Consider the following 26957-nt stretch of genomic DNA (forward strand, 5'->3'; position numbering starts at 1 on the left):
GTATCCGTTTCACACTGACAGCAATGTTACTTTTAGCCCCCTTTTCGGGCTACCTTAGTGTTTTGTACTTCCCAGAGCCTTCTGTGTTCATCACAAAACATTAGGACCTCTTGTCTCCTGTGGATACTAACTTTGAGTACTAAAATTGGAGCAGCCCTGGGCAAGTTGGGACATGTGGACCCTGTGCCTTGTCCCGAGCTAACAGCTACCTTGAGGCCATCTGAAACCACAGGCTTGAGAAGTAAAAGAGCACGCATATTCTGATCTTGATTTGGGAGAGCTTTTTGTTATTTCAAGTACATTTCATGCTTAGTTTTTTAACAGGAAAGTTTTTTTCCTCCCACATTAACCTCATAATCGTTGAAATATAGCAAGGAGAAGAAAGCAAACAGTGCTTGTTTATAGTGTATAGCAAATATACTTTTTTATTTTTTGGAAAGATTGAAGCCAGTTTTAAGGACAGGAAGAGCTAGAAATTTCCAGAGACTTGTTTGCAGACTATGTAATAACCTTCTTGTCTTTCCTATATTGAAAAAAAGATCTGCAATCTTTCTGCCTCCCCAACTCCTCTTTTTTAATCTTCCAGTAAATCTGCGATATGGTGAAGGTACTCCCTTTTACCACCGTGACTTCTGGTGACTCCATCTTCATGGAAACCAGTATTATCTTTGCCTCTGAAACCCCTGTGCCACTGTTTGCATGAGGTGGGATTCCATGTTTTGGCATTTAAACTTACTTTCTTCCCTTCACACTGGTCTTCATTCTCTCTTATCACAGGAAATAAAAAAGAATGATTTAATTTTGTCATTCTAATAATTAACTCTGCAAATCTTAATCAGCGTTTCCCTCACAAGTTTTGAGAACCAACTCCTGAGTCTCCTTTGTCTTCACCCTTTATAGGCTTTATACCTGGCTTTCAAGTTTATCTTCTTTTAAGTTTACTATGAACCTGTCATTTTTCTCCTTGTTGAATTTTGCATTTGCACTCACAGAATTAAACAGTGTTTCGTTGATCCATCTCATGATTATTGAATTCCCCTGCCATCTTGGTGGTCTTCTCTCCTTTCCTTGGAGTAGAAGACACTTTTGGAGCCACCTGTCTCTTGTGATCATTTCTTGTTATTCATTTTTTTGGACCTTGTGTGCTCAAGATAACTGTATTTTTAGAGTTGTTATTCTGTGTAAAGGTATTACCAACTACATTACTTTGGCTTAAGGTACTGGTATTTTGATTCCATAGAAGATCAGTATGCTTCCAGCAATACCAGCAGCACCAGACTGCTGCCTGATGTTGGCCTTGGAGAGAGCTAACTGGATGTCGGCATCTTGCCGAGAGATGCATAGGAACCCATAGACGCCTCTTCAGTGGAAAGAAGGAGCGGGCAGACTGGGAGAACAGTGAACAGCAGCTGCATCCTGAGGCAAAGAACGCTGTGGACTGTGGCTCACAGAGAAGTCTAATTTAATATTATTCCCGAGAATACAATATATTCACACTTCATCTTCAGATAATATTAGACTGTACTCTGTCTTCTGTATCAAAAAAATAAAGTTGTTTTTTTTTTTTTTAAATTTAGAAGTTTGAGAAAATCACCTTAGCTGGGTGATTTTTCTGCTTTTTGTAGCATCTGTGGGAGTTATTCAGTGGTAGCTTGTCTGGCCTGAACGTTCCAAGGCAGCTGTATTCAGATGTCTAACGGGCAGGTTGGAAAGTTGGGCCCTTATTTCTCCATGCATGTATAAAGGCCTCTTCGTGTGGTCTCTGCAGCAGGGTACCCAGACTTGTAACATGATGACTTAGGGCTCCAAAACACTGCCTTTGGAGAATCTTGACAGGTTCTTGAGAAAGTTTGGGACTAAAGCATTACAAAGTGAAATGAAGTGAAGTGAAGTCGCTCAGTCATGTCCGACTCTTTGCAACCCAATGGACTGTAGCCTGCCAGGCTCCTCTGTCCATGGGTTTCTACAGGCAAGGATACTGGAGTGGGTTTCCATTTTCTCCTCCAGGGGATCTTCCCGACTCAGGGATCAAACCTGTATCTCCTGCCTTGCGGGTGGATTCTTCGCCGTGAGTCACTGGGGAAGCTGGAGATTTCCTGGTCTTTGCATTTAATTCTCTCTTTAGGTTTTTGTTACTGCTTTTGTATTTCTAATTTGCAGAAGTTAACTTCTGTGTCAGTGACACTTTTTTAAAAACTCCATTTTTTATTATTGCAAAACCTTATCAGTGACAGTTTAAAAAATTATTAGGAAATATTTCATGTCTGTGTGGAATATAAGGAATAGCAGAGCAAAAACTTTATGTTCTAATTCCTAGCCTAAAGAAAACGTTACTAGTCCAGTGTTAGTACAGTGTCAGCTACAGTGAGGCCGGGTGAACCCTTCAGTGTTTGCATCTCCCTGCCTCCACTCCAAGTGTAGTCGCCAGCCTCTGTTTGGTAGTGAGTCCTGTGCATTGCTTTGTACTTTATGTATATATCTTTCAACCTGTGCACCTGTACAGATGGTCAGAATATATTATAAATCATGTCATACTATATTCTTGTGTAACTTGTTTTTCATTCTTACAGCATTGAGAAATTAAATGTTGATAAGAACAGCTCCATTTCTTTTTCATAGTATGAATGTATACTGCATTATATTTATGCATTTCCTTTTTTTGTGGAAATTGGGTTGTATCTAATTTTTTTACTCTTACATAACTAGGATGAATGTCTTAGGATGTCTCATATTGCTACTATGAACTTTTTTTAAGTACATTTCCTTGTGCACATGTGTGTGTTTCTCTGGAGCAGAGGTCAGCAAAGTTTTTCTGGAAAGGGCCAGATAGTGAATATCTTACACTTTGCATTTCAAGCAGTGCTGCCAATTTAGCAAGAAGGCAGTTACAGATAATGCATAAGCAAATGAGGGTGGCTGTGTGCCAGTAAAACTTTTATGGACACTGAAATTTGAATTTTATATGATTTTCTTGTAACATGAAACATCTTTCTTGTTTGATTCGTTGTTTTTCCCCACTGAAGTGAAAGTGTTAGTCCGTCAGTAATATCCGACTTTTTGCAACCCCGTGGACTGTAGCTTGTCAGACTCCTCTGTCCATGGAATTCTCCAGGCAAGAATACTGGAGTGGGTAGCCATTCCCTTCTCCAGGGGATCTTCCCTAACCCAGGAAATGAAACTGGGTCTCCTGTATTGCAGGTGGAGTCTTTACTATATGAGCCACCAGGGAAGAGTGTTTTAAAAATGTAAAAGCCATATTCTTAGCTCATGGGCCTTGTAAAATCAAGCAGCAGGCCAGAGTTGGCTGGGCCATACTTTGTTTACATCTGATCTAGAGTGTTTCTTAGCATTGGAATTATTGGGTCATGTATTATTTCAGCTTCACCCTAGATACTGCCAAATTGATCACCAAAGTGCTTTCACTAGCACTTTTTAAGACTTCCTGTTTATACACATCATCACCCACTTAATAATGTCTGATGTTTTAGTTTTTGCCAGTCTGAAGGAGTTTATTGGATGGTGATTTGAATTTGTGATACCCATGTTTTAGTGAGGTTGAGTATCTTTATTGCTGTATTTAAAAAATTTACTCATTGTTCATGCAGTGTTAAAATATTGAGTGCCAACCTAGAGTTAATCCCTATTCTGTTCGCTTGTGGTGCTTGAGTAAACTAAAAAGGTATTCTATGAGTTTCTTTTTGTTTTTTAGGTTAATTTGTGTGTATTTCCTCTCTTCTTAATTGCTCATGTCTTCCGCACATTTTGTTTTCTGTTGGAATGTTGGAGTTCTTTATATAGTCTGGGTAGTAAACCTTGGTTGAATTACATGTATTGAGCATACATCTTATAAAATTACTGCTTATTTTTTAATGCATAGAATAATTTTATGAGCACATTTTAAAAATAGTGTTTTGGTTTTTTTTTTTAATGTCTTGCAGTTTTTGTGATACATGAAATTCTTTGGTCTTATTGGTCCCTTGTATTGTAACTTTACCTTTTTTTTATTAATTATTGTTCATTTCTTTGGTTATTATTGTAGCAGAGTGATAAGCTATCCAGGCTGGGGTAACAGAATTTGAAAATCTATTTTAGTGTATCTATTTCTTATGTTTTCTTTACATTTAAAAAAGGTTTTTAAAAAGTTTTCATTAAATACTTCTGAATCTGATAGTGGGGTTAATATCCAGAATATAAAAGGAACTCATAAAACTCAGTAGCAAAACCTCCAAATAATTGAACCAAAAATAGACAAAGGACTTGAACAGACATTTTTTCCAAAGAAGGCCTACAAATGGACAACAGATATCATGAAAAGGTGCTTAGCATCACTAATTACTAGGAAAATGTGAATCAAGCCACCATAAGATATCACCTTATGCCTTGTAGAATGATTATCATGAAACCATGGTAACCATGCAGTGAAGTTGGGATTGTAAGATTGGTACAGCCCCTGTGGAAAACAGTATGGAGGTTCTTCAGGAGATTAAAAGCACAGCTATCTTCTGATCCAGGAATTCTACTTACATGAATATATTTAAAGGAAACGAAAATACTATATTGAAGAGAGATCTGTGCCCCCAATTCGTAGCAATGTTATTTATAATAGCCGAGACATGGAAACAATCTTAAGTGTCCATCAGTGGATGGAGATGTGGATATATATACAGTGGAATATTATTTAGACATGAAAAGAAATCCTACCATATGTGAGAACATGGGTGGACCCTGAGATCATTTTGCTTAGTGAATAAGAATACTGTGTGATCCCACTAATATGTATAATCTTTAAAAAAAACAAAAAAAGGCTTAAAACGAAATGAAAAAATCCCAAACTCAGAAAAAAAGATCAGATGTGTGGATTCCAGAGGTAGGGCAAGGGAGGTAGGGGACTTGGATGAGGGTGGTCCAAGGTCCAAACTTCCAGTTTTAGGATAGATAAGTACTGGGGTTGTAATGTAAAAAATTATGGATGGTTATAGATAGTAGTCCTCTATGACATAATTGTTGTTCAGTCACTCAGTCTTGTCTGACTCTGCGACCCCATGGACCTCAGCATACCAGGTTTCCCTGTCCTTCAGTATATCCTGGAGTTTGCTCAACTCATGTGCATTGAGTCAGTGATGCCATATAGTCATCTCATCCTCTGTTGTCATCTCCTCCTCCCGCCTTCAGTCTTTCCCAGCATCAGGGTCTTTTCCAATGAGTCGGCTCTTCACATCAGGTGGCCAAAATATTGGAGCTTCAGCATCAGTCTTTAAAATGAATATTCAGGACTGATTTCCTTTAGGATTGCCTGGTTTGATCTCCTTGCTGTCCAGAGGGCTTTCAAGAGTCTTCTCTAGCACCACAAAGGTGTCAGTTCTTTGGCACTCAGCCTTTTTTATTGTCCAGTACTCACATCCATACATGACCACTGGGAAAACCACAGCTTTGACTAGACAGACCTTTGTTTGCAAAGTAATGTCTCTGCTTTTTAATATGCTGTCTAGATTTGTCATAGCTTTTCTTCCAAGGAGCAGGTGTCTTTGAATTTCATGGCTGCAGTCACCATCTGCAGTGATTTTGGAGCCCCCCCCAAATAAAAAGGCTGTCACTGTTTCCATTGTTTTCCCATCTATTTGCCATGAAGTGATAGGATATGCTATGATCTTTGTTTTCTGAATATTGAGTTTTAAGCAAGCTTTTTCACTCTCCTTTTACCTTCATCAAGAGGCTGTTTAATCCCTCTTCACAGTCTACCGTAAGGGTGGTGTCATCTGCATATCTGAGGTTATGGATATTTCTCCCGGCAGTCTTCATTCCATCTTGTGCTTCATCCAGCCCGGCATTCTCATGATGTCCTCTGCATATAAGTTAAATAAGCAGGGTGACAATAAACAGCCTTGATGTACCCCTTTCCCAATTTGGAGCCAGTCCATTGTTCCATGTCTGGTTCAAACTGTTGCTTTTTGACCTGCATACAGGTTTGTCCAGAGGCAGGTGAGGTAGTCTGGTATTCACATCTCTTGAAGAATTTTCCAGTTTTTTGTGATCCACACAGTCAGGCTTCAGCGTAGTCAGTGAATCAGAAGTAGATGTTTTTCTGGAACTCTCTTGCTTTTTCGATGATCCAGCGGATGTTAGCAATTTGACCTCTGGTTCCTCTGCCTTTTCTAAATCCAGCTTGTACATCTGGATGTTATTGGTTCACGTACTGTTGAAGCCTGGCTTGAAGGATTTTGAGCATGACCTTGCTAGCATGTGAAATAAGTGCAATTGTGTGGTAGTTTGACTTGTTTAGAAGTTAAAGTAAATCCTAAGAGTTCTCATCACAAGGAAAGAAACTTTCCTCGTTTTCTTCTTTCTCTCTCTCCCTTTTCTTCTTTATTTCATCTGTATGAGATGGTAGTTGTTAACTGAGTATATTATGGTAATTATTTCACAGTATGTTTAAGCCAAGTCATGCTGTACACCCTGAACTTACACAGTGTTGTTCAGTTATAACTCAGTGAAGCTGGACAGGGATGAACCTAGAGTCTGTCATGCAGAGGGAAGGAAGTCAGAGCAAAACAGATATCACATATAAACGCATATATGTGGAATATATATGCATTCCACATATATCTATATATGTAGAATCTAGAAAAATGCTACTGCTGCTAAGTCGCTTCAGTCGTGTCCGACTCTGCGACCCCATAGATGGCAGCCCACCAGGCTCCCCCATCCCTGGGATTCTCCAGGCAAGAACACTGGAGTGGGTTGCCGTTTCCTTCTCTAATGGGTGAAAGTGAAAAGTGAAAGTGAAGTCGCTCAGTCATGTCCGACTCTTCGTGACCGCTTGGACTGCAGCCCACCAGGCTCCTCTGCCAATGGGAGTTTCCAGGCAAGAGTACTGGAGTGGATTGCCATTGCCTTCTCCAGAAAAATGATACAGATGAGCTTATTTCTAGAGCAGGAGTAGAGATGTAGACATGGTGAACAGACGTGGACATGGGGTGGGTGGGGGGATTAGTTGGGAGAGTAGCATTGGCATGTATACATTACCATGTGTGAAATCCCAGCTAGTGGGGACCTGCTGTAAAGCATAGGAAACTCAGCTCTATGCTCTGTGATGACCGAGAGAGGTGGGATGGGGGTGGGGAAGGGAGGTTTATGAAGGGGGGGGGATATATTTTACATATAGTTGATTCACTTCCTTGTACAGCAGAAACTGACATAACATTGTGAAGCAATTATATTCCAATAAAAAATAAAACTGGGCAGGAGGACTGCCTGCAAAAGGTTTACTTTTTTTTTTTTTTTACTCTTTTTTTAAAGAGAAGTTTTAGGTTCTCAGCAAAGTTGAGAGAGGAAGGTACAGAGATTTGCTGTATACCTCCCACCCCAACACATGCATAGCCTTCATCAGTATCAACATCTCTTACCAGAGTGGTATGTCTGCTGCAACTGATAACCCTCCACTGACACCTCATCATCTCTCAAAAGTCCATAGTTTACATTATGGTTCACCCATAGACGATACACTGTGTGGTATAGTCTGTGAGTTTGGACAAGTGTATAATGACGTGTACCCATCTTTATTGTATCATACAGAATATTTTCATTGCCATAAAAATCTTCATTGTTCCACCTGTTCATCCCTCCATCCGCACACCCACCCCACCCTGGCAACTGCTGACCTTTATACTGTCTCCATGGTTTTGCCTACTCGCTGTGTCATCTAGGTGAAGTCATACAGTCGGTCTACTTTTCTGGGTTTTGTTTTGTTTTCACTGAGTAATAGGTGTTTAAGGTTGTTTCATCCTCCATGTCATGTCATGACTAGGCAACTCCTTTTTTTCCCCCAGATAATATTTCATTGAATTCACCAAAGTTTATCCATCCTCCTACCTACTGAAGGATATCTTGGTTGCTTCCAAGTTTTGCCAGTTATGATGAAGCTGCTGTAAATATCTGGGTGCGGATTCAGTGTGGATAAATTTACTCCTGTGGATAAATACCGAGGAGCATAGTTGCTGAACCGTATGGTAACAGTACATTTTGGTTTGTAGGAGACTAAACCGGTACTATTTTGTATTCTCACCAGCAGTGAATGAGCGTTCCGGTGCCACATCCTCACAGCATTTGGTGTTAGTGTTCCAGATTTTGTCGATTTTAGTGGATGGGTAGTGGTATCTCCTATTTTAGTTTGCATTTCCCTTATGACATACGATATGAAGAATTTTTTCATATGCTCATTTGCCATGTCTGTATCTTCTTTGGTAAGGTGTCTGTTAAGGTCTCTGACTTATTTTTTAATCAGGTTGTTTTTTTAAATCATTGAGTTCTATGTATATTTTGGGTAAAGTCCTTTATCAGATTTGTAGTTTTGCAGATATTTTCTCCCACTCTGTGGCTTGTTTTCTGGTTTTCTTGACAGAGCAAAAGTTTTAATTGTAATGAAGTCCAGTTTATCAATTCTTTCTTTTGTGGATTATACCTTTCGTGTTTTAGCTAAAGAGTCATCTCCATACCAGCTAGATTTTCTCCTATGTTATCTTCTAGGAGTTCTTTAGTTGTGTATTTTACACTTAGGTCTGTGATGCATTTTGAATTAGTTTTTTTTGCTTTACTTTTTGTGAGAGGCGTAAGGTCTGTGTCTAGATTCATTACTTTGCATGTGAACGTGCAGTTGTTCCAGCACCATTTTTCAAAAAGATGGTCTTTTGCTCTGTTGTGTTGCCTTTCCACCCTTGACAAACAACAGTTGACTGTATTTATGTGGCTCTCTTCTGGGCTCTGTCTGCTTTTCCACTGATTTACGTGTTCTTTTGCCAATACTACTGTGACTTGATTACTGTGCCTTTATAAGTCTTTGAAGTCAGGTGGTGTCTGTTCTCCAGATTTGTTCTTAAACATTGTGATTGGGCTTCCCTGGTAACTCAGTGGTAAAGAATTCAGCTGTAATGCAGGAGATACAGGTTTGATCCCTGGGTTGGGAAGATCCACTGAAGAAGGAAATGGCAACCCGCTCCAGTATTCTTGGCTGGGAAATCCCATGATTAGAGGAGCCTGGTGGGCTACAGTCGGGGTCGCAAAAAGAGTCAGACTAAACAAACATTGTGATGGCTATTCTGAATCTTCTTCCTTTCCATATAAACTTTAGAATCAGTTTCTTAACATTCATAAAATAACTTGTGAAAACTTTGACTGCAGTTGCGTTGAATTTATAAAGTTAGAAAGAACTGACATCTTGACGGTATTGAATCTTCGCATTTATGAACACAAAATATCTCTCCATTTTATTTAAGTTTTGTTTCATTTCATCCATCAGAGTTGTGTAGTTTCCCCTGTGTAGATTTTTATATGTATTTTTTTAGCTTTATAGCTAAGTATTTCATTTTTGGGGTGCTAATGTCAGTGTTAATTGTGTTTTTAATTTCACATTCACCTTGCTCATTATTGGTATATAGGAAAGTGTAATTTTTTTGTATTAACCTTGTATCCTGCAGCTTTACTGTATTTGTTTTTTAGTTCCAAGAGGGTGGTGGTATTTCTTTTTTTGAGTGATTTGGATTTTCTACCTCGATGATCATGTCATCTGCAAACAAAGTTTTATTTCTTTCTTCCCTATCTGTATCTCTGTAAATACAACACGGAAGATATATAATCAAATACCTTGTTTATATTATTTTCAGCAAACTATTACTTGCTACTGGAAATAAAAATTGAAGTTTTAATTTTATCTTCACTTATTCCTTCTGGATAGTCTTTCTTTATAAACATTCAGATTTCTAACCTACATCATTTTTCTTCCCTCTGAAGAACTTAAAAAAAAAATTTTTGCAAAACAGCAGCAAGTTCTCTGGGGCTTCTTTCAGCATCACCTGCCCACCCCTCCCCCATCCTATGTCTTCCTGTGGTTTGAAAATGATATGCCTGTGTCCACTAAAAAGATGCACAATGTGAGAGCTGTGAGTTAAGTTTTGTTTGAGGCTAAATGATGACTGCAGCCTGGGCGACAGCACCTCAGATAGCTCTGAGAGACTGATCCAAAGCGGTAGTGGGGGAAGTTCAGCGTGTAAGATTTTGCTGAAAAGGGAGTTCAGCGCAATCAAGTGCTTATTTTATGAAAGGTTTTCTGCTAGTCACAAGGAGCTGATGTCACCATGAAGGGGATTTAGTGCTTTTCTAGATACGAGGAGATGCAAGGACTTGGATCATGAAATCACTTCCTGAAAGTACCTAATTGTCTGAAGATCTGTTACACCGGGTTCCCTGGAGCACAGAGTGCCTTGCTCTCCACCCTGGATTCTCCTCGGTGGTGCTGAAGGTCAGCAGCTACAGCAGCACAGGGTTCAGTCTCTGCAGAGGCAGGTGGCAAAGGCCCTCGTTGTTGTTCCGTTGCTGGCAGGTGTTCTTGGCAAGTGCCAATATGTAGCTGACACCTTGGTGTAGTTTTTAGATTTATTCTGCCTCAGAACTTCCTGGATCTGTGGTTTGTTGTCTGATGTTAATTTGTGGAAATTCTCGCTCTTTTATTGTTTCAAATATTTTTTCTGTTCCTTCCATTATTCTCCTTCTAGTATTTCTATTAAACGTAGGTTACACCTTTTGTACTTCTCCCACAACCCTTGGACGTTGTTTCTTTTTTCTCCCCCTTCAGTCAGTTCTCTTTGGCTTCCCTGATTGCTCAGTTGGTAAAGAATCTGCCTGCAAATGCAGGAGACCCTGGTTTGATTCCTGGGTCGGGAAGATCCACTGGAGAAGGAAATGGCAACCCACTCCAGTATTCTTGGGTTTCCCTTGTGGCTCAGCTGGTAAAGAATCTGCCTGCAATGTGGGAGACCTGGGTTTGATCCCTGGGTTGGGAAGATCCCCCGGGGCAGGGAAAGGCTACCCACTCCAGTATTCTGGCCTGGAGAGTTCCATGGACTGTGTAGTCCATGGGGTCACAAAGAGTTGGACACGACTGAGCGACTTTCACTTTCCCTTTCGTTGATATAGTCAAGTTCAGACATTCTTTCCTTAGCTGTGTCCAATCTACTAGTAAGCTCATCAGAGGCATCTTTCCTTTCTGTTACATATTTTTATTTCTAGCATTAATTTTTGGTTTTTTGGATTTTCGCCTCTGCTTACGTTGCAGAGGTCTTCATTTGTTAATTAGCTGTCTGCTGTACTGTCTGCTGTGACCATTAGAGCCCTTAGCAGAGTAAGCGCAGTTGTTTCAATTCCCAGCTTGATAATTCCAACATCCATGCCATGTCTGCCCTGATGCTTGTTTTATCACATCACGTTGTGGTTTTTGCCTTTTAGTATGTCTTAATGATTTTTTTTCCTGATACCTGGACATGATATACTGGGTAAAAGGAACTACAGGTTTTCAGGTAAGAGGAAGCATTCTGCAGCCCTGGGATTGGGTCTGATCTTCAGTTCCATGAGCCTAGGCCTCTAAACTGTGAACTTTACACGTGTTTCTCAGTGTTTTTCTCTACTCTTAGGTGGGACGGAATGGCTAGAATGGGCTGGTGTTGGGTATCTCCCTTCTCCCAGCAGGAGTTGTGTCAGTTTAATAAAACTTTTGTAGGTTAGGCTCTTTCTTACTCCTGAGGTCTTGTTAAGAACAGTCCTCTCTTGCATTTCAAAATGGTTCCTTTTTCCCTTTCCCAGATGAAAGGGGAGGGTGGGGTGGGAGTGGATTTTTCTCCAGTGTTTACTGGGAGAACCTGGTCAAGCTCCTGAAGGCGATACTCACGAGAGTGGGACCCCCTCTTACGACTGGGTGCCTCTGGAGTTTTAATCCTCAGACATGTAAATACTGAACCTCCAACAGTTCGTCAATTTACAGTTGAGACTTTCCTATCAAGATACTTGTGGTAGTTGTAAGGTTAGTAGAAATAATTTTCATTTGCCCTTATTTCTCCAAGTATTGATATTTACCATCATTGCTTTATTGTATTCTCTCTCTAACTGTATATGTTTATATATGCTTACTTTTTTTGCCCTGAACTATTTGAAAGTAAATTTCAGGCACACTGCTCATTACCCCAACTTATGTCATTGTCCTGCCTCTTCTTCATGTTTTTTGAACTATAGATCGTCTTAAATCACTACAGTGTAGTTATCAAAATCAGAAAATTAACACTAATGTAATACTATTGTCTAATCTACAGTGTTTATTTCAATTTTTACTAGTTGACCTAAAACGTTCTTTTAGGAAAAAGAAAAATTCTGATTCCAGGTCCAATTTAGGATCAGTTCAGTTCAGTTCAGTCGCGTCCGACTCTTTGTGACCCCATGAATCGCAGCACGCCAGGCCTCCCTGTTCATCACCAACTCCCGGAGTTCACTCAGACTCAAGTCCATCGAGTCCGTGATGCCATCCAGCCATCTCATCCTCGGTCGTCCCCTTCTCCTCCTGCCCCCAATCCCTCCCAGCATCAGAGTTTTTTCCAATGAGTCAACTCTTCTCATGAGGTGGCCAGAGTACTGGAGTTTCAGCTTTAGCGTCATTCCTTGCAGAAAAATCCCAGGGTTGATCTCCTTCAGAACGGACTGGTTGGATCTCCTTGTAGTCCAAGGGACTCTCAAGAGTCTTCTCCAGCACCACAGTTCAAAAGCATCAATTCTTCGATGCTCAGCCTTCTTCACAGTCCTACTCTCACATCCATACATGACCACAGGAAAAACCATAGCCTTGACTAGATGGACCTTAGTCGGCAAAGTAATGTCTCTGCTTTTGAATATGCTATCTAGGTGGGTCATAACTTTCCTTCCAAGGAGTAAGTGTCTTTTAATTTCATGGCTGCAGTCACCATCTGCAGTGATTCTGGAGCCCCCAAAAATAAAGTCTGACACTGTGTCCACTGTTTCCCCATCTATTTCCCATGAAGTGATGGGACTGGATGCCATGATCTTCGTTTTCTGAATGTTGAGCTTTAGGCCAACTTTTTCACTCTCCTCTTTCACTCTCATCAAGAGGCTTTTTAGTTCCTCTTCAATTTCTGCTATAAGGGTGGTGTCATCTGCATATCTGAGGTGATTGATATTTCTTCCGGCAGTCTTGATTCCAGCTTGTGTTTCTTCCAGTCCAGCGTTTCTCATGATGTACTCTGCATAGAAGTTAAATAAGCAGGGTGACTATATACAGCCTTGAAATACTCCTTTTCCTATTTGGAACCAGTCTGTTCCATGTCCAGTTCTAACTGTTGCTTCCTGACCTGCATACAGATTTCTTAAGAGGCAGGTCAGGTGGTCTGGTATTCCCATCTCTTTCAGAATTTTCCACAGTTTCTTGTGATCCACACAGTCAAAGGCTTTGGCATAGTCAAGAAAGCAGAAATAGATGTTTTTCTGGAACTCACTTACTGCATTTATTAGTCATGTTTCTTGTGTCTTTTTTAATCTGGAAGAGTATTCCAGTCTTTGTCTCTCTTTACATTGACATGTTAAAAATATGTGGGTGTGCACTCAATCTCTCAGTCATGTCCCACTCTTTACAACCCCATCAGGCTCCTCTCTCCATGGGATTCTCCAGAAAACACTACTGGAATGAGTAGCCATTCCTTTCTCCAGGGAATTTTCCCAACCCAGGGATCAAACCCGGGTCTCCTGCATTGCAGGCAGATTCTTCTGAACAGTTTGCCATTTCTGCTCCAGGGGGATCTTCCTGACCCAGGGATGGAACTTGCATCCTGCATCGGCAGGCGGATTTTTTACCACTACACCACCTGGGAAGCCATAAACCTTACAGTTATTTTGTACTTTGAGTTTGTCTAATGCTTCCTCATGGTTAGATTTAGGTTATGCATTTTTGTAAGTAATGCCACAGTAATTACTTACTTTCATTGATATTCTCAATTGAGCTTCTGTCCTGTTTACTGGTGAAATTATCTTTGATGACTTAGTTAAGATGGTTTTTGCCAGGTTTCTCCACTGAAAGGTGCTATGTTCTCCTTTGTAATTAATATCCTGTGGGGAACTACTTTGAGACAATATAACAACATATTTCTTACCAGATTTCACCCTTAGTATTAGCTTCTTTCCATTTATTAGTTTCAGCATTCCTTGATGATGCCTGCTTTGATCAGTTTTTATTATAATATTCCCCAAATTATGATTTTCCAGTTGTATCCTTCTATATTTGTTAATTCACATTCTACTAAATACTTGTTCTTTTTTTTTTAAAAAAAGTCAGATTTTCTTCTTACCTTCAGATACCTGTGCCTCCAGCTTTTCAGCTCTTCTGGGGCTGTGTACATGAAGAAGTTTGCTTCTTGTTTGCTTTCCTCACCTCTTGCAGACATCGTCTGCCCTTGCCATGCTGTGCCAGCTAGGACCTTCACTACATAGTTACAGAATTGTTCATGCTGCTTATGGCCGGGGAAAAGTTACAGTGTTTTCCAAAGGGTTTTGTGCAGTAGTTACTCTTTTCTTTTTATTCCTTCTATACTCAGTTTGCTGAGTTTTTATTTTGTGAATTACATTCATGATTTTCAAATGTGAACTTGCTTTTAGAATAAACGCTACTTGGTTGTAATATATTATTATCGCTGTATTTGATTTACTGTTATCTTATTTAGAGTTAGATATCTGTCTTCATGAGAGCATGTTCTCATGGCATTTTCCTTCCTTAAAATGTTAGTATCAGGTTTGGGATAGAGTCTTCTGACTTCATAAAATGAGCTGCAAAATGTTCCTTTTTAAAAAATTTATTCTTCTGGAAAAGTCTAGATCTATTTGTTGGTATTTTTTAAAAGCTTGAAAGAAATTATGGGAGAAGCCTTCTGTGTCTGAATTTTTCTTTTCAGAAAGATTTGTAATAATTCAGTTATCTTTTATTGATAGCAATATTCAGAGTTTTTTTCTTTTGTCAGTTTGGTAATAATTTGTGCCCTCACAAGTGTTTGTTTCTTTCTGTAGACAAACTGAATCAGTTCCTATGCATCCATCAGACTTCATCTTTCATCAGTTTAGGTACATCAGGCATCTGCTGTTATCTTCTTTCTGGGTTCTTTCTGTTCTTACAGATTTCTAATTTTCCCCTTTCTTTTCATTACTGTCCTTTTAATGGAGGTGCATGGAGAAAAATGCAGTATTTAATTTATGTTGCTTAACGGAGATCTCTCTTTAGCCTTTGTATTTCCTTTAATTTTGTAAATAGAATACAGTGTATGTAATTTTCCACTCTGATTATTATGAGTGTCAACCATAACAGGACAGCAGAGTGCTGATACTCAAGAATTTCTGAGGGTTCAAAGTTTTTTTCCTTAGTGCAAGTTGCTCTAAAATTTGTGTTTTTAGAATTTGCTTGTTTTTTATAATTTATTTTGTTCTAATTGGCAATCATCACTTTCATTAGGTTATTTTTCTCTTTCATTAGGTTAATTTATAGGTTCCAATATGCTGTCAATTAGGAAATGATATGATTAGACTTGTTAGAATTGTGTGTACAGAACCCTGTTTCCTTTAGGGTGTACGCAATGTAAAAACCTCTTGGTTTTTCACTGCTTAGTGGCCTTTATGGTAAGTTGCCTGGCTTTCAGTAATGGATACTAGTTGCTGCATTTAGGAGTCTTTATAGACTAGTAATCATCCCAGAGTTTATTACGTTCTTCATAACCCCTTTTTTAAAAAAACCTACAGGTTTATTTTACGTTTGGTTTCTGAATATTTTGGAGGGATGATTTTAGATTTATAGAGAAGTTTCAAAGATGTTATAGTTGCTTTGTACTGTTTACCCATCTTCCCCTAATGTTGCCGACTTAGGTAATAATGTTTGTAAAAAACTAGGAAATTAACAAGGGCATAAACTACAGACTTGACTTTCTTCCATAGGATCCAGTCCAGGACTCCACAGTGCCTTTGGTTGTCGTGTCATCTTTGTCCCCTCTGATCATGTTGGTTTCTTTAATCTTCTTTTTTTTTTCATAACCTTAACAGTTTTAAACTGTCCTGGTCAGGATTTTCTAAAATGTTCCTCAGTTTGGGTTTATCTGATGTGTTCTCATGACAAAACTGACAAGGGTTTTGGGGAAGAAAACAGAGAGCTGAAGTCACATTTTCATCACATCATATTAAATGTGCTGTGAATGTTGTTGTTCAGTCCCTAAGTCACGTCCTGCTCTTTGCAGCCCCGTGAAATGCAGCATGCCAGGCTTCCCTGTCCTTCACCATCTCCTGAAGTTTGCTCAGACGTTGAGGCAGTGATGCTATCCAACCATCTCATCCTCTGTTGCCCCTTTTTCCTTTGGCCTTCAATCTTTCCTAACATCAAGGTCTTTTCCAATGAGTCGGCCTTCACCTGAGGTGGCCAAAATATTGGAGCTTCAGTTTCAACATCAGTCCTTCCAATGAATATTCAGGTTGGTGTCCTTTAGGGTTGACCAGTTTGATCTCCTGGCAATCCAAGGGGCTCTCAAAAGTCTTCCAATACACAATTCAGAAGCCCAAATTCTTAGGCACTCAGCCTTCTTTATGGTCCAACTCTTACATCCATTCATGATTACTGGAGAAACCATGGCTTTGACTATACAGACCTTTGTTAGCAAAGTGATGTCTCTTCTTTTTAATCCGTTGTCTAGGTTTGTCATAGGTTTCCTTCCAGGGAACAAGTGTCTTAATTTCATGGGTGCAGTCACCATCTGCAGTGATTTTTGGAGCCCAAGATGATAAAATCTGCCACTGTTTCCACGTTTTCTCCTTCTGGTTGCCATGACGTGGTGGGACTGAATGCCATTGATGTTCGTTTTTTGAATGTTGAGTTTTAAGCCAGCTTTTTCACTCTCTTTCACCCTAATAAAGAGGCTCTTTAGTTTCTCTCTTTTTTTACCATTAGAATGGTATTATCTGCATATCTGAGGTTATTGATATTTCACTCAGCAACCTTGATTCCAGCTTGTGATTCATCCCACCTGGCATTTTGCACGATGTATTCTGTATATAAGTTAAATAGGCAGGGTAAGAATATACAGCCTTGACATACTCCTTTCTCAATTTTGAACCAGTCTGTTGTTCCATGTCTGGTTCTAACTTGCTTCTTGACCTGCATACAAGTTTCTCAGGAGGCAGGTAAGGTGGTCTGGTACTCGCATCTCTTTTAAGAATTTTTCACAGTTTGTTGTGATCCACACAGTCAAAGCTTTATATTTAATGAAACAAAAGTAGGTGTTTTTGTGGGATTCTCTTGCTTTCTCTATAATCCAACAAATGTTGGCAGTTTTATTTCTGGTTGCTCTGCTTTTTGTAAGCTCAGCTTGTATATCTGAAAGTTCTCAGTTCACGTATTGTTGAAGCCTAGCTTGAAGAATATTGAACATTACCTTGCTAGCGTGTGAAATGAGTACAGCTGTATGGTAGTTTGAGCATTCTTTAGCATTGCCTTTCTTTGGGATTAGAATGAAAACTGACCTTTTCCAGTCTTGTGGACATTGCTGAGTTTTCCATATTTGCTGGCATGTTGAGTGCAGGACTGTAACAGCATCATTTTTAAGGATTCGAAATAGCTCAACTGGAATTCCATCACCTCCATTAGCTTTGTTCATAGTGATGCTTCATAAGTCCCACTTGACTTTGCATTCCAGGATGTCTGGCTCTAGGTGAGTAAGCACACCATCACGGTAATCTGGGTCATTAAGACCTTTTTTCTACAATTCTTCAGTGTATTCTTGCCACCTCTTCCTAGGCTCTTCTCCTTCTATTGGGTCCTCACCGTTTCTGTCCTTTATCGAGCCCATCTTTGCATGAAGTGTTTCCTTGGCATCTCCAATTTTCTTGAAGAGATCTCTAGTCTCCCATTTTTCTGTTTTCCTCTGTTTCTTTACATTGTTCGCTTAAGAAGACTTTCTTCTCTTTCCTTGCTATTCTCTCTGCGTGTTTTGGATACATTTTTCTCTTTCTCCCTTGCCTTTTGCTTGTTCTCTTTTCTCAGCTATTTGTAAAGTCTCCTCAGACAACCACTTTGCCTTCTTGCTTTGCTTTTCTTGGGGATGGATGGTTTTGGTCACTGCCTCCTATGCAGTGTTACGAACCTCCATCCATAGTTCTTCAGACATTCTTTCCACCAGATCTAATCCCTGGAATCTATTCATCACCTCCACTGTATAATCATAAGGGATTTGTTTTAAGTTATACCTGAAAAGCCTAGTGGTTTTCTTTACTTTCTTCAATTTAAGCCTAAATTTTGCAATAAGGAGTTCACTTTGGACTCTTTTCTTGATTAAGAGGGCTATTCCAATTCTTCTAAGGCATTCTTGCGCACAGTAATAGATACAGTGGTCATCTGAATTAAATGCCTGTTCCCATCCGTTTTAGTTCACTGATGCCTAAAATGGTGGTGGTCACTCTTGCCACCTCTGCTTGACCACGTCCAGTTTACCTTGATTCATGGTCCTAACATTCCAGGTTCGAATGCAGTATTCTTTACATTGTCGGACTTTATTTTCATCCCGAGGCATATCCACAACTGTGTGTCATTTCCATTTGGCCCATCCTCTTTGTTCTTTCTGGAGCTATTTCTGCGCTCTTTCCCAGTAGCATATTGAGCACTTTCTGACCTGGGGGGCTCATCTCCAGGTGTCATATCTTTTTTTGCCTTTTCATACTGTTTGTGGGGTTTTCAAGGCAAGAATATTGAAGTGATTTGTCATTCCCTCCTCCAGTGGAAGTCGTTTTTTCAGAACTCTCCATCGTGACCTGTTCATCTTGGGTGGCCCCGCACAGCATGGCTCATAGCTTCACTGAGTTTTGCAAGCGCCTTCACCAGGACAAGGCTGTGATCCATGCAGGGAGTGCTATGAATAAAGCATCACTTTTGATGTTAACTTTGATGTTCACTTGATGCAGGTAGTGATTATCAGATTTCTTACTCTTGGTCACCTTTTCTGAGTTGACTCTTTGGAAGTGAATTACACGTTCTGTCTCTTAAAGGCAGGGGTTTGTATATGTATTATTTGGAATTCTGTAAGGAAGATGTGTCCCTTCTCCCCATTTATTTATTTATTCAGTTATTTATATAATGAATATTTTATTAGGGGGATTATAATTCAGTACTGTTATCATTTATTTTTGTGAAAATTGTTCCACTTTTGGTGATTGGGAGGTTCTTTTAGGTTGCTCCCGAATCCTTTTGAAATTTCCCGTCCTTTTTTTTTTTAATTTAAATTTATTTATTTTAATTGGAGGCTAGTTACTTTACACCATCCTTTTTTTAAAAAAACGCCTTCTGGCCCTACAGAATACTCCAGACTTACCTTGTATTTTTCCTGCCTCATCCTAGAATCAGTCATTTCTGCTGGGAGCTCTGGCTCCTTGCATTGGAGAATGGTATTCAGAAAATAAAATCTGGTTGTAAGCATGCTTGTTGCTACTCTAGGATATCACTTGTAGGCTTTCTCTGGGGACAGACCTTTAGCTCTTGTAGCCCATGGAACAGGGTGTCTGCATTTGTTTCTGTATCTATTCATCTGTCTGGGTATCAATAAATGTAAGTTCATACTGACACCGCTTACTCTAACCTAGCACCACCAGAATGAACAGTCCATTCTAGCTCTCCTCTCTTGCTTGTTTATACCTTCTTTTCCTGAAAGAAAAACTTTGCTCCTGTTATCTGCTATTTCTTTATGTATATTATACATGTAAAGAGGTTTCAGATTTGCTCATGATGACTTCTTTCCACCTACTTCATAATATTTTTGGTTGTAAACTCATATTTTTTTGAATTTTTTTGAGACATTGATGTGTCAGTTTTTTAGAGAAGATTTATATTTGATTCTGCTAGTCATTTATAAGTTTTGGTACTTATGTTTTAGCCTTTAGAGTTTTTTACTGTGGGAAAATATACACAACATAAAATTTATTGTTTTAACTGTTTATAAATATACAAATGTAAATTGGCATTAAGTACATTCATAATGTTGTGCAACTATCACCACTAGCCATTTCTAGAACTTTCTCATCATCCCGGACAAAAGCTCAGTACCCATTAAAAAATAACTGCATTGTCCTCTCCCTTCAGCCCCTGGAAACCTCTATTCTACTTGCTCTCTGAATTTGCCTATTTTTAGATATATCATATAAATGGAATAATGCAGTATTTGTCCTTCTGTGTCTGGCACGAGTAAAATGAAAGTGAAAGTTGCTGTTGTGTCTGACTCTTTGCGACCCCATGGACTTGTAGCCTGCCAGGCTCCTCTGTCCATGTAATTCTCCAGGCACGAACACTGGAGTGGGTAGCCATTCCCTTCTCCAGGGGATCTTCCCAACCCAGGGACCGAACCTAGGTTTCCTGCATTGCAGGCGTTTTCTTTACCAGTTGAGCTACCAGGGAAGCCCTATGAGTTAAAATGGGTAAAGCATTTTACTCCTGGTTTTCAAGGTTCATCCATGTTGTAGCATGTCAGAGTTCGTTTCTTTATAATTCAAAAAATAAGGCAAAAAAATAATCCTTTGTATGTGTATTTGTGAACACAGCACATTTTGTTTATCCGTTCATCTGCTGATGGACATTTGGGTTGTTTCCACCTTCTGACTTTTGTGAATAATGCTACTGTGAACTTTGGTGTACAAGTTTCAGAGTCCATGCTCTCAGTTGTTTCTGGGTATATTTCTAGAAGTAGGATTGCTGATCATAGAGCAGTTCTACGCTTAACTTTCTGAAGAACTGCCAAGCATTTTCCACAATGGCTGCACCATTTTATATTCCCACAGGTAATACATAAGAGTTCCAGTTTCTCCACATCCTTACCAACACTTACTGTTTTCTATTAAAAAAAAAATAACCATCCTAACGAATGTGAAATACTATCCCATTATACTTTGGATTTGCACTTCCCTAATGTCTTTGTGATATTGTGCATCTTTTCCATTTTAATTAGGGGCTTTTCTGGGCCATATAGGCTATGAGACTATTTTAATTATGGACTCTTCTGGGCCATGTAGGTTATGAAAATTCTGGTCCCAAACCTGAGTAACTATGAGCTCGTGTTGAGGTATTCCCTAAACATGAAATGGAGGTACTCTTTATTTGTCTTTGCATGAATGCGTAGTCGCTCAGTGGCGTCCAATTCTTTATGACCCTTTGGACTGTAGCCCACCAGGCTTCTCTGTCCATGGCCTTTCCCAGGGAAGAATACCGGAGTGGGTTGCCATTTTCTTCCTCTAGGAGATCTTCCTGACCCAGGGATCAAACATGTGTCTCCTGCATTGCTGGTGGATTCTTTACCAGCTGAGCCATCAGGGAAGCCCTGTTTGTCTTTAGTTCAATCCCAGAACCCAGAACCAACAGCATGATACTGTAATTATCCCCCCCTCCCACCCGTCTCTTTCTTGAGTAAGTCTCTTTCTTTTCTGCACTAGTTCAGCCAGTGGGATTGTTGCCCTTCTGGTCTTCAGGCTGACCTTTCATCTTGCGGGCCCCCCAGAAGTGATCTTCCCAAGCTCTAGGCCTCAGGGTTTTGTTATGTGGCTCCAAAACAAATGCCACCTTCAGAACTTCATTTATTTCTCAGGTTCCCACTTTCTAGTTGTTTATGGCTTTAGGATATTTCAGGCATGCATCTATATGATTTTAATCTCATAGTTAAGCATGTTTGGTGTTCTTATTTGGAGAGGTTTGTTGAACATTGAGCTCTCCCTGATTCTAACCCAAAAAACCTTGGTTTGTTTCTTTTAAAGGCTGGTGGTCTGGATTTAGTTCTCATTAATAAGGCAAGCAAATTAAGTTACTGATTTCTAGAACCAGTGATCAAATATGGAGATACAGGGTTGATTTTTATGTATTTCATACACATTCATACGTTCCTGTCCACATTTTTTATTATATTTTACTGAATTTGAGCTTTTTTCTATAGCACATTCACACATATGGTCAAGTGTATGAACAGATTTTAATGTATTCTTTTTCTCTTAGAGACGGTAGGCAAAAGGCAAACAAACTAAAAGAAAATCTTGACTAAAAGAATTTGGCAAATGCTCAATTTTATTTTATATTGAATAGCTCTATTAATGAATACTTATCTGAGTTTGTTTTTATTTCAGCTTTGGCTAGATCAGAATCTAAAAGAGATGGAGGTTTTAAAAATAATTGGAGCTTTGATCATGGAGAAGAAAGTGAAGGAGATACAGATAAAGAGTAAGAATTTTTTTTACCCCCTCAGATATTTTATAAGAATGAAACTTTTCATTAGAAAAACAATTTATATTCCATGGAAATATTTTTAAAAGTGTGATATTCTTAGAAAATATTGACTTACAGTAGCATTAAGGAAAGAAAAAGCAATTGTTTTATTGGTAAATAATTATGTGGTTATATTTCTTCATCTTTTGCAATGTATAAATATGTACATATTATAAAGGTAATCTTATAATTAAAAGTTGACCATATTGTGGATTTCCTATTAAAGACATTATTATTTTTTTTAATATGGCACTCTGTTCAGGTAGTGATAAGAAAAGCCACCATTTACCAGGAGTGAATGAACCCAGATTACGATTCCTGAAGTTTGTTAGAAAGTTTAGTGTCTACCTTTGCAGCTGAAACTCCCCCCAACCCCCAACTCCATCCCCAACCATGTTCATCATAGATTGCTACCAGAGAAAGTAGAAACCCTATAAATGCTAAACACAGGTGTTGACCCAGACAGAAGTTAAGTGAAGCGTTCATTATACTCTGTTAATGTACTTGGAGTGACTGCTGTAAATTTTTAAATGGCTTTCATACAACTTTTTGAATATCATGAGATTTGTATTAGAAATTTAGCATTGCTATTAGTTTCTTGGTTATTGATCTGGTTTCTGCTGGGCAGAACAAATAGCAAATTAAGAGACACAAAAATATATACACTTAAGTTCTACCAAAACTGCAAGTATGTTTTAGAAATTTTATGCAAGAAGTCTTTCAGAGTATATTGGCTAAGTATTGTAGGTTCTTTTCTTCTGTCTGGGCAACAGCTCCATTCATCATTACCGCTTTACGTGCCTTCACCAGTGAGATGTTGAATTTGAAGTTAAGTTTTATTTGAAGGAGAACTTTGAACCAGTAAGTTTCTCACTCAAAATTGGCATTTTATGGTCTTCTTTCTATTTCTGATTATTTTTTATTATAGATGTTTGTTACTTAGGTGTTGTTTTGACAAATCGGCATTAAATCAGAAGTTGAGTAGACCACCTTTAAATGTTAAGAAATATACCACTTTTTAAACATTTCTGTAAAATGTTTGTCGGAGAGCATTTAAAAAGTTGTATACAAGCAATATTGAAACATTTTACATCTTTATTATAATAGCTAAGATTTTAACTAAAAACAGTTTAGCATAGTTGTCTTCAGAAGGATTTATTTTTACTTTATTTGATAGAATATTTGTCATGTATAAAAATGTGTCTTTTAAGGTACTCCCTGTTCTATATGCTTCATTTATAAATTACAGTTAGTTTATCATTGTGTTCAGATTAACATGAACTGTTAATAGATACATCATTCTGGCTTTTTAGACTCTGAGGTCCATAATTCTCAGTGAAGGTTTGATATTTCTCAGAATGGTAGAGGTATAACAATTTTATTGGGTTAATACCGTTGAAATTACTTTTTTTCAACTAAGATTTTCTTAACAGTATGTTTCTTTACTTCCGTTTTGAGTCCTTTCCCCCTAATTTAAAATCCAAGACAGAAAGGAAGAATGAGTGAAAGTAGATGAAATCTACAGTTAAGATGAAAACGAAAGCTATGTGTTCATTTATGGCAGAGGTCAGTAAACAATGGCAGTGGGCCCAGTGTGGGCCATCATTGGATTTTGCTATAGTTTTCTTGGAGCACAGCCACACGTTTAGTCTGTGGCTGCTTTCATACTTCAGTTGCAAAGCAAGGATGAGTGGTGGCTTCAGAGGCCATATGGCTTGCAAAATTCCAAAATATTTAGTCTCTGGCCCTTTACAAAAAGTTTGCTGATCTCTGTATTAGGTGAACAAGGAGAATAAAACTTCTGAATTTAATATATGAGTTGTAATTGTCACTTAAGATTTTTTTCCCCTTATTTTCTATGTAGTGAGGCAAATCTACTCAGTGTAGATGAAGATGAGGATTCTGAAACCTCAAAAGGAAAAAAGGCAAGTGTTACTTTTTAATTTTTTTTTAGGTTATTACTAAAAAGCTAATACATCAGAAGATTTGTATTTTTGATTGCAAGTCCAAGCCACCCACTTTCCCATCCCAGAGGCAAATGGTATTCCTAGCTTCTTGTTTATCTCATCAGAAATATTTTATTTATCACGAAGAAAATCTGTATTCTTATCCCACTTTCTTACTCTTTCTCCGCCAGTAGTATATTGTACACACTGTTTGTAATTTTACTTTGTAAAATTAATATCTCTTAAGAGACCAACCATAAGAGTCCATTAAAATCACCCTCATTCCTTTCAGTCTGAGAAGGCAGTGGCACCCCACTCCAGCACTCTTGCCTGGAAAATCCCATGGACGGAGGAGCCTGGCGGGCTGCGGTCCATGGGGTCGCTGAGAGTCGGGCACGACTGAGCGACTTAGCAGCAGCAGCGTTCTTTTCAGTAGGTGCATAGTGTTCCAGTGTATGATATACTGCTGTTGTCCAACACCAACATATGGAAGGCTCTATCAGCCTTCTTCCCCCACTTAAAATAATGTTGCATAAACTAGCCTCTGTATGGGTCATTTTGCACATTTATCAGCATATCTGCAGGATTAATTGCTAGAAGTAGAGCTGCTATATCAGGACAGGTACATTTCTAATTTTGTTATACTTGATTTAGACTATCACCAGCAATGTCCGAGCATGCCTGTTCCTCACACTTTAACAATATTATCATCCTTTTGATCTTTGCAATAAAAAATAGTATCCCAGTGTAGTCTTACTTAGTATTTCTTTTGAGTGGTTTGAATACCTCACTCATAATATGTATAGTCCATTTATTTCCCTTTTGATAATTGTTACTTGATATCTTTTGCCCATTTTTCCATTTGGTCTTTGGAATACTATTGAGTAGAAATTCTTTTTATGTTGAGTCTCGGCAACATTTTCCCACATTTTTGACATCTCTGAAATCTAACTGGATGCCTCTTGTTGAGTTAAAAATGTTTTGTACATTAGTATAGACAGTAATAATGTATCTTATAATGGTTTCTTAGATTTGACAAAATAATGGTATTTTAGAGAAACTAGCCAACTGCTGTGATACTACTAATAGTTATTAGTAATTCAAACTAGTTTTTTTCCGCTAATTTTTTGTCTTCACTTTTGGTGGTTATTGCCTTGGAGAAAAGGTATTTTTTTAACATTGTCAAATACAGCACTATTTTTCTTTCATAGCTTTTGGGTTGAGTGTCTTGGTTCCTAATGATGTTAATTTAGTAACTTACTTGCTTTATCCTTTTAGACAAATAGTTTCACAATATCAATACAAATATAGTTGCTAATAAAATGATTTAAAGTCTTTTTATTTTCTTGTTGGTGGCATATCTCACTAGGTTTATCTACTAAAAATGTGTATTTAAATTACTGTGTTTTAAAAACACTTGAAATTATTTTTTCTTGGTTTGTAATTCTACCAGTTGGGTGAGAGTTATGCTGATTTATTTATTTAAACTTTTTTTTGTTACTTTGAGGATATGCTTTTTAAAAAATGTTTTGAATTTAATGTATTTTATAATTACGCAAAAGATGTTTTCATGGTTCCAAAGTCAAATCTGCAAAGAAATTTTATTCAGAAAAGTCTAACTTTTGTCCTGATTCCCTCTTTTCCCTTCTCTCTTCTTACCCATGGGTGACCTGCTTTAAATATTATATGGCTTAGCCTTCCGCTGTTGTTGTTGTTGTTGCTTTTTTACCGTTAGAATATGCCACCCTTCTTGAAGAAACTCTCAGCATTGTTTGGTTTTTCACTTGGTAGTGTAGTCTGTAAGATCACTCCATAGCGAAGTATTTTGATGTCTTTATCGTCTGTCTCATTGCTAGACAGGGGCTTCCCTCCTAGCTCAGTTGGCAGTGCAGCAGACCCTGGTCTGACTCCTGGGCCAACCCAGAGAAGATCTTCCTGAGAAGATCTGCTGGAGAAGGGATAGGCTCTGTGTTATTGCTACTTATTGCTATGTAGTAGTCCAGTGAATAGACGTACTAGAGATATTACAGATATTAGTTGATAAGCAGAGGTTCTTCTCAGTCTAGGTTTTTGATTTGGGAGGTTTGGCTTGGCTGGTAAAGAATCCGCCTGCAATGTGGGAGACCTGGGTTCGATCCCTGGGTTGGGAAGAAGGGAAAGGCTACCCACTCCAGGATTCTGGCCTGGAGAATTCCATGGACTATATGTAGTCCATGGAGTTACAAAGAATCAGATGCAACTGAGCCACTTTCACTATTTTTTTTCTCTTGCAGATACGCTGCCCCACCTCCTTTTTTAAATAAAGTATTTGCCTTGTTACACATTTTTGAGGATGTACATGTTGATATTTTAAAAATAAAACTTAGACGACACTGTGTATCCTATGATCTCTAAAGATAGTTCAGATCTGATATTCATCATCATCTATTTTAAAAATACATGTACAACAAAATTGCAAATCAACTATATTTCAATTTTAAAAAACTTAAAAAGTATGTATGCCATCTCCTCTTTAACAGTTGGAAAATTCATATTGTGCTTTTTTCTCTCAGTCTTAGTTGAGGCCCATGGGATCTTTGGTCTTCATTGCTGCATGCTGGATCTTTAGTTGCGGCATGTGAACTCTTAGTTGCAGCTTGTGGGGTCTTGTTCCCTGACCACGGGTTAAACCTGGGCTCCCTGAGTTGTGAGTGTGGAGTCTTAGCCACTAGACCACCAGGGAAGTCCCTATATATCTATTTTAACTTCATATGATATATTTTTATGCAATTTAAAATATTTTAATTACTCTATCATACTTTATAAATATATGTTTACTGAATAAAAAGATATATACATTTATTGAAATTTAATATTTAGTGATCTTGCCGCTAAAAGTT

The 26957-nt window shown here is 38.5% G+C and overlaps 1 protein-coding gene across 1 annotated transcript in view; it reads left to right on the forward strand.

Moving 5' to 3' along the window:
* SENP6 (SUMO specific peptidase 6) overlaps window positions 1-26957 on the forward strand; it is a 127021-nt gene that overhangs the window by 11458 nt on the left and 88606 nt on the right. The window contains exons 2-3 of the mRNA XM_052645712.1: window positions 21994-22087; window positions 23997-24057. Coding sequence (XP_052501672.1) covers window positions 21994-22087; window positions 23997-24057 — 155 coding nt within the window. The remainder of the gene's footprint in view (window positions 1-21993; window positions 22088-23996; window positions 24058-26957) is intronic.

This window comes from Budorcas taxicolor, chromosome 9, assembly GCF_023091745.1.
Source record: "Budorcas taxicolor isolate Tak-1 chromosome 9, Takin1.1, whole genome shotgun sequence".
Taxonomy (NCBI): domain Eukaryota; kingdom Metazoa; phylum Chordata; class Mammalia; order Artiodactyla; family Bovidae; genus Budorcas; species Budorcas taxicolor.